This window comes from Mastomys coucha, unplaced genomic scaffold, assembly GCF_008632895.1.
Source record: "Mastomys coucha isolate ucsf_1 unplaced genomic scaffold, UCSF_Mcou_1 pScaffold22, whole genome shotgun sequence".
NCBI classification, from domain to species: domain Eukaryota; kingdom Metazoa; phylum Chordata; class Mammalia; order Rodentia; family Muridae; genus Mastomys; species Mastomys coucha.
In genome coordinates this window covers 130,332,813-130,340,926 of record NW_022196905.1, presented here as the reverse complement: position 1 = coordinate 130,340,926, position 8,114 = coordinate 130,332,813, and the positions used below count along the sequence as shown (strand labels likewise).

The 8,114-nt window shown below is 52.0% G+C and overlaps 1 protein-coding gene across 5 annotated transcripts in view; it reads left to right on the top strand.

Annotated features, from left to right (window-relative positions):
• Cux1 (cut like homeobox 1) overlaps positions 1 to 8,114 on the top strand; it is a 327,459-nt gene that overhangs the window by 317,296 nt on the left and 2,049 nt on the right. For all 5 annotated transcript variants that reach the window (XM_031338271.1, XM_031338273.1, XM_031338270.1 and 2 more), the window contains exons 15-21: positions 556 to 683; positions 1,977 to 2,043; positions 2,541 to 2,653; positions 4,686 to 4,802; positions 5,985 to 6,068; positions 6,767 to 6,823; positions 7,512 to 7,592. In XM_031338271.1, coding sequence (XP_031194131.1) covers positions 556 to 683; positions 1,977 to 2,043; positions 2,541 to 2,653; positions 4,686 to 4,802; positions 5,985 to 6,068; positions 6,767 to 6,823; positions 7,512 to 7,592 — 647 coding nt within the window. The remainder of the gene's footprint in view (positions 1 to 555; positions 684 to 1,976; positions 2,044 to 2,540; positions 2,654 to 4,685; positions 4,803 to 5,984; positions 6,069 to 6,766; positions 6,824 to 7,511; positions 7,593 to 8,114) is intronic.

Sequence of the window (8,114 nt, the reverse complement as noted above, 5' to 3'; positions counted from 1 at the left end):
GCCCCTGCCTAGAATCCCCCAGTGAGGGGCTGGGGGCGTGGCTCAGTGGTAGAGCTCCTGCCTAGAATACCCCAGGGAGGGGCTGTGGGGATGGTTCAGCACCAGTTTTTCCAGCATGTTAAATGTTCAAGGACTTGGGTTCTGTTTGTAGCATCAGGAAGGGAGAGGCTAAAAATCACTGGGTTTGCTTTCTTGCTAAAACCCCTGCTCTTGGATAAGAGAAAGAACAGGGTTCCAGGTCAGGGAACAGTGTGTGGTCACTCCACTACCACCACTACCTCCGCCTCTACCATTGCACCTGCGGTTAATGCAGGGCAGACTACAACACGTCTGTGGGCAGTTCTCACGTTGGAACAGCTCTCGGCCTACCCCCAGTGCACCTCATCCCCTCCTCTCTCCAAGTATCCCAGGGCACCGAGTGGGGTAGTGCAGGTGTGGAGGAGGCAAACAGAGCTCTCAGGCATCCATGCTTTCAAACTTGGGTTTGTCTGCAAGGTACCTAGGATCCCTGTGTCCCTGGACTCCTCTGATGGCTGCATCTTCCTTTCACCACAGGGCGCTGTGCGGAGCTGCAGATCCACCTCACTGAGGCCACAGCCAAGGCTGTGGAGCAGAAGGAGCTGATCGCTCGCTTGGAGCAGGATCTCAGCACCATCCAGTCCATCCAACGACCTGATGCCGAGGTGAACCTCTGCCTGTCCTGCTCGCTGCTCACCCCACCCTCACCCCCGTGTGTGTCCCAGAACCTGGAAGTACTGACTTCCCAAGTCCACAGCCATCTCCCTGGCCTCCCCACAGGGGTTTTGTTGCCCCATGCAGGCCACCTTTTTTCCAACCTCGCAGCAGATGCCACATGGTTTACTCCAGCTAGTAGAAAACACCGTAAGGCCTAGCGCTAGCTTGTGTCAAGGCACTAAAAGTTCTAGTCAGAGGCAAAGCAAGGTCACATGGGCCAACTGTGTAGCTGATAGACCCATGTCCTGTGAACGCTGGCACCTAAAGGGGCCACCTGTCATTTTGACTTTTGAGGGTTTTTTTTTTTATGTATACAGATATTGCATATATGTCTGAGCCTGACTCCTGTGATGATTAACATCACACTTGACAGGTCTAGACTCATCTAGGAGAACCTTACCTGGGTGTATCTGTGAGGGGGTTTCTAGACCATGTTGACTGAAGAGGGAAGACCCACCCTGAATGTGGTCATTGGATCCCCGGGAACTAGAGTTTGGGACAGTTGGGAGCTGCCATGTGGGTGCTGGAAACCCCTGGTTCTGGGGCCTCTGGAAGGAAGACCCTTAACATCTTATCCATCTCTTCAGCCTCTCTTTTAATTTTTATTAAATTAATTAATTTATTCATTCATTCATGTGTGTGTGTGTGAGAGAGAGAGACAGAGAGACAGAGAGACAGAGAGACAGAGAGACAGAGAGAGACAGAGTAACCTGTCAGGGTCCCTGTGGAGGCCAGAAGACAATTGGCAGGAGTGTGTTCTCTCCTTCCACCATGTGGTCCTAGAGATTGAGCTCAGATGCTCACGCTTGGCTTTCCCTGCTGAGCCACTTTGCTGGCCTGCCACCTGTCCTATGAGGGATGAAGAACCATGCTGGAGAGGGAAGCTGGGCACCAGGGCACAGTCTGTGGCCAGGTGGGAGCCAGGCCCTGTCCACAGCCAGCGTCTGATCCAGGCTGCTGGAGTCTGGCTGCCAGAGCGGCTATGGGCCCTGTCCACAGCCAGCGTCTGATCCAGGCTGCTGGAGTCTGGCTGCCAGAGCGGCTGTGGGCCCTGTCCACAGCCAGCGTCTGATCCAGGCTGCTGGAATCTGGCTGCCAGAGCGGCTGTGGGCCCTGTCCACAGCCAGCGTCTGATCCAGGCAGTCTGGCCCGGTGCTCCAGCTCCCACACTTAGATTGCCCGCCCTTGAAAATTCCCACAGTGTGGCAAATAAGTCTCATCTTTTCCTTTTTACCCTGCAGGGGGCTTCCGAGCAAGGCCTAGAGAAGATTCCAGAACCCATCAAGGAGGCTACAGCTCTGTTCTATGGTGAGGAAGGACTGGCCAAATAACACTCATCCAAGGAGTTGAGGGCCAGGAAAAGTCCTTGGAGCCTGTTAAAAACTCAGACTCCCAAAGATTATATTCTCCCTCCAAGAAGAAAGGGGCCTGTCCCAGCAATGTAGCCACCATCCCCATCGCTCGCCAGTGACCTCAGGATACTGATACAGCAGGATGCTCCCGTCAGCAGGAGAGCCACCTTCTGCAGTCCTGGCCAGCCAGGCTCCCCAGTGGCCTCCCTGTGCCCGTGTTTCTCTGGCATTCCACCCTCACCACTGTCACCATCTCCACTGTTGCATTTGGAGCCCATTGTAGGACATCACAGATCTTAGATGGGGCACCCCCACCGCAACTCACCCAACAGATGCAAGGCTCCATTCAGCTCGAGTCATGGGAAGGGAATGTTGGGACCTGGCTCTCTATCAGTACAGATGGGGAGTAGGGCACAATCCTGACACCCCAAGCCGTTTTCTGCTATCTCCTAGGACCCTCAATGTCATCCAGTGGGACCCTTCCAGAAGGTCAGGTGGACTCCCTACTTTCCATCATCTCCAGCCAAAGGGAACGTTTCCGCACCCGGAACCAAGAGTTGGAAGCCGTGAGTACCACCCTGCTGCCTGTCCCCCATAGGCTTCAAGTCTGAGGGCACAAATGTAGAAAGACACAGGCTTGGGGAAAACAACAGATACTGAAACGGTGATAGGACTAGGTGTATTCCATGCAGTTGAGACTTCCTGGAGTAGCCTGTGCCACTTTGGGCTTTCAGAAGTATTCAAGAACTCAAATTAGGACTGGTGAGATGGCTCAGCTGGTAAGAGCACTGACTGCTCTTCCAAAGGTCTTGAGTTCAAATCTCAGCAACCGCATGGTGGCTCACAACCACCCGTAATGAGATCTGATGCCCTCTTCTGGTGTGTCTGAAGACAGCTACAGTGTACTTATGTATAATAATAAATAAATCTTGGGCTGGGGAGAGCCAGGCCAACTAGAGTTGACCAGAGAGAGCAGAGGTCCTAAAATTCAATTCCCAACAACTACATAAAGGCTCACAACTATCTGTACAGCTACAGTGTACTCATATACATAAAATAAATAAATCTTTAAAAAAAAACTCAAATGAAAGAACATTAGGGATTTTTTTTCAGGGTTGGAAGGAGACATAGGACACAAGACAAAGGGTGGGCACCAGACTGCCTGGCTGGAATACCCACAGATGCAGGAATGAGTCACCACAAGAGTAGAGTGGGCCACTCAGGCAGAAAGCTTCTGGGTCCAGCCATCCACAGAGGAATATCTGCAGCACATTGGAAAATGGGGAAAACAGAATGGATGGGAGAGAGTATGGCTGACCCCAATAAGAATGAACTTTATGCCAAGACTGGTAGCACATTTTCTGAAGAGTCTGAAACAGGGTACCTTAACTCCAAAGCCAGCCTGGGCAATTTAGAAAGCCTCTGTTTCAAGAAAAGAAAGGGCTGAAGATATATGTCAGTGGTAGAGCTGGGGCATGGCTCAGTGGTAGAGCCCCTGCCTAGAATCCCTCAGTGAGGGGCTGGGGGTGTGGCTCAGTGGTAGAGCCCCTGCCTAGAATCCCTCAGTGAGGGGCTGGGGGCGTGGCTCAGTGGTAGAGCCCCTGCCTAGAATCCTCCAGTGAGGGGCCGGGGGCGTGGCTCAGTGGTAGAGCACCTGCCTGGCATACACAAGACCTTAGGTTCCATCCCCAGGACTAAAGACAAAAAGAGATAGGATGTAGAGAAGAGGTTTGGAAGGGGAAGTCATGGTTTCAGACCTTTCAATACATGCTGGGTTGGCATGGTTGCCTTGGGGTGTGGCCAGGCAGTAAACTATGACAAAGCATGTGACAAAGGCAAGCTGCTTATTTCATGGTTGCCAGGAAGCAATGAAATAGGAAGGATTTGAGGCTCAGTATTCTTTCCAGGAGTACACCTCCAATGGCATAGCTTGTTCCTACAAGGCCCCACCTTCTCAAGGTTCTCCCACCTCTGAACTGCACCACAGACTGGCTTCAACACACAATCTTTGAAGGGCATAAGATCCAAACCATAAGGCTGGAGAGGTGGCTCAGGCGTTGAGGGTACTTGCTGCTCTTGCCAAGGACCCAGCTTCAGTTCCCAGTTCCAGGGCAATTCACAACTATCTGTAACTTCATCTCCAGGGGATCTGAGCCCTATTCTGCCCTCCATGTGCACCATGCACTCATACACATATATACATAAAATAAAAGCAAATAAATCTTTTTAAATTTTCATTTTAAAAGATCCACACCATAACAAATAGAAAAATCAAATATGAAGAAACTGCCTTTTTTGCAAAAAGACTTTCTAGAGGGGGCATCTGTAAGCAGTCAGCAGTTCAAGACCACGAGAGGCTGGGAAGATGCTCAGTGGGTAGTGTTCACTGTGCAAACGTGAGGACCTGAGTTCAATCCCCAGAACCCACTCCTGGCTTCCACAGGGGCGCATGTGCATGCACGCGCATGTGCACACACACACACACACACACACACACAAGCATGCACACACCAAGGCTATGCATGGACACAGAAAAGGCCTCAGGCAAATGACCTCAGCTCTCTCCTTTGTCCACCCTCGCCCTGACCCCGTTCACAGGAGAGCCGCATGGCCCAACACACCATCCAGGCCCTGCAGAGCGAGCTGGACAGCCTGCGTGCTGACAACATCAAGCTTTTTGAGAAGATCAAGTTCTTGCAGAGTTACCCTGGCCGGGTGAGTTCCCCCCACCCCACCCCCACCCCTGTACATGTTCCTGTTCCCAGAGAAACTATAGAGGGGGTGTAGGGGCTGTCCAAGCACTTGAAGCAAGATAGGGAGGGTTAGGAGGTAATCCGGTGGTTGGTCCAGCCTGGACTACCTAATGAAACTCTGTCTAAAAACGAATAAGAACAGAGACACCCTTTTCTGACCTCTGTGGGCACTGTACACATGTGACACACACATACATGTAGGCAAACCACGCATACACATAAAACTAATTTTAGGAAAAAAAATTAAAAAATAAAAAGACCATCCATAATGTACACCCCAAAAACAATGAACAGGAAAGACTAGAAGTCTGCTGTGGCGGCTTCTTTCAGGCCTCTAGGCAGGGTCCACCTTGCACACAGAAACCCTTTCTGCAGCTCAGGGAAGACAGAGGGTAAGAAAAGAGCTGGGTGGGGATGGCTCCAGGTGGACTAGAGTTCAGATCCCCGGCTCCCACATAAATGCCGGCTAGGTATGGCAGCCTGCCTGTAATTCCAGAACTCCAAAGGCAGAGAGGCAAGCTTTAACTAGACTAGCTATAAAGACAAGCTCTAGCTCAAGCGCAAGATCTTGCCTCAGTGAATAAGTGGAATATAATCGAGAAGATTCCTGACCTCAGGACCTCCATGCCTGCACACATACGCGTGCATACGAGTGCACATACACAGAGACACAAGAAAGAAAAAATCGGGGGTGGCTTTAATAAGACCCATTCCCACCGAGTTGAAGCAAGAACCCTTTTTAGGCCACTAGAGGGCACCCGGGCTCCACAAACCAGAGCCTACAGGGGCTGTTAGGAAATGTGTGTCCTCGGGCCCTTTCCACCTAGCTCAGTGACACTCACCTGGGGTCCTAACATCTTGGGAGGCTGAGACAGAAGGATCACTTAAGGCTAGAAGTTCAAGGTTCCTGAAAACACACACAAAACTTCACTGGGAACAGCTCTGACTTCTACATTCCAGCCTTTCTAAGATTTAGCTCGTCAGAGGAGCTGAGACCTACCCCTGGCCGTGCCACAGCACACATGCTGGTCATATAAGCACTGGCACCCTGGCGCCCTCTCCTCCAGCTCTAATCCTGTCCTCTGTAGAGCCCAGACTTTCCAAACCGCGATGACTGACTGCGTGCATCCCCTTCCCCATGCAGGGTATTGGCAGTGACGACACGGAGCTGAGGTACTCCTCCCAATACGAGGAACGCCTGGACCCTTTCTCCTCCTTCAGCAAGAGGGTTCGTGAGTAGGGACTCTGTGGCTGAGAATGTAGCGCAGGGGTACAGTGCTGCCTAGAGTCCCCATGAGGGTCTGTGGGCCTGACTCAACCACAGAGCTATAAGATACTGACTGTCCTTTGTTCCTGTGTCCTGCCTACTCATGCACACCCTCCCAAGCTGCTGAGCCACCTCTGCACACCTCGGGTGTAATGGAAGGTGTGTGCCAGTGAACAACAGTGGTTCTCAGCCCTCCCAGTAACTGTGGCCCTGTAATACAGTTCCTCATGTTGTGACCCCAACCTTAAAATTATTCTAGCTGCTACTTCATATCTATAATGTTGCTACTGCTCTGAATTGTAAATACCTGATATGCAGAATGGTCTTAGGCGACCCCCAAAGAAGTCACAACCCACAAGCTGAGAACCACTGGTGAACAGAGTACACCTATAAAGACAGGCAGACCAGCAAAGGTCACGACTCCCTGTGACAGGTGACTGGTGGCAGGAGCCACCCCAAGCCCTCTCCCTCCTAAATTATAGAAACTGTGCCCATGAGCTGCTAGATTGGGGAATCCAAGCTGTCATATTGAGGGCGACACAGATTAGGGAATCCCTGGCAACCCTCTGGTGTTGTAAAGTGGCATCAGGATTCAGGCAGCCTTGTACAGGTAGGGCCCTCTCTGTGTGGGACCCTTCCTTCATGTCTCTGTCCTTCAGGAGCGGCAGAGAAAGTACCTGGGCCTGAGCCCCTGGGACAAGGCCACGCTTGGCATGGTGAGTCCACATCTTTGTATCTGCCTTGTAGCTTTGGCCTTCATGGCCTCTGAGGAAACTCGCAGATCATGCAGACCCTCTACTGGGCCCTGCCGAGTGGCTGTGTGACCACCTCTAGGCCAGCTCCTCGGATAGCCTGCAGTGCTGGGTGGCGGTCGCTCTGCAGATGAAATGTTTGCTGAGCACACAGGACTTGAGTTTGAGTCACTAAGGCACCCATGTGAAACTGCTGGGGGGGGGGCGGGCTGGCGGTGGCGACGATAAAACTCAGAGAAATGTGGGTGGGGCTTGCTGGCTGGTGAGCTTAGCCAAATCTGGGCTCCAGGTTCTCGAAGGGACGCTGTCTTTTTAAAGTGGATTCAGACATAGTGGGCAGCACGGCAGAGGTAGGCGGATCTCTGTGTGATGAAAGCCACACATACATAGGGAGTTCCAGGCCAGCCAGACTAAAGAGCCTGTCTCAAAAATAAATAAATAAAAGTGGAGGGTGATTAAAGAAGATACCTGATACTGACTTCTGTGTGTACACGCATGCACCCAAAGAACTTGTCTCTGTAGCCTGAGTATCCTCATTCATCCCGGGGGAAGTGGGCTCCTGCTGCCAGCCCATCCCTTGCCCTGCCTGCAAACCTCTGCAGAAAGAAGCACAGAACCAGCCTGCCCTACATCCCCCCTTGTTGTCCTACAGGGCCGTCTGATTCTCTCCAACAAAATGGCCCGCACCATCGGCTTCTTCTACACCTTGTTCCTGCACTGCCTGGTCTTTCTGGTGAGCATGCGCACCTTGACCAGTGATGTCTCCAAGCCTTTTTTGGGTGGCAGGGTGCTGTTACCGTGTGGAGGATTTCCAGAGCACCTCTGGTGCCATGTCCTCCACTCTAGCTCACTCCTGTCTCCTCCCCAACTCCAGGGACTTCAGTGCATTTTAGAGGCAGAAACACCCTAATATCAGGCCCCCAAGCTGGAACACAGCCAAGCTATTCTGGAGAGGAGACCAGGGACCCAGTCCTGCAAGGGTTGGTGGGAAGATGAGTGAGGAACTAGGCACACAGATGAAGGCCTACCATCCCAGCTACTAAGGAGGCTGAAGCGGGAGAATCACAAGTTCAAGCCTGGCCTGGGTTACAAAGCATGGCTGAAGACAGTCTGGACAACTCAATGAGACCTTCTCTCAAAAAATAAAAAGAGTGGAGATATAGTTCAGTGGTAGAGCCCCTGCCTATAATCCCCTAGTGAGGGGCTGGGGGCGTGGCTCAGTGGTAGAGCCCCTGCCTAGAATCCCCCAGTGAGG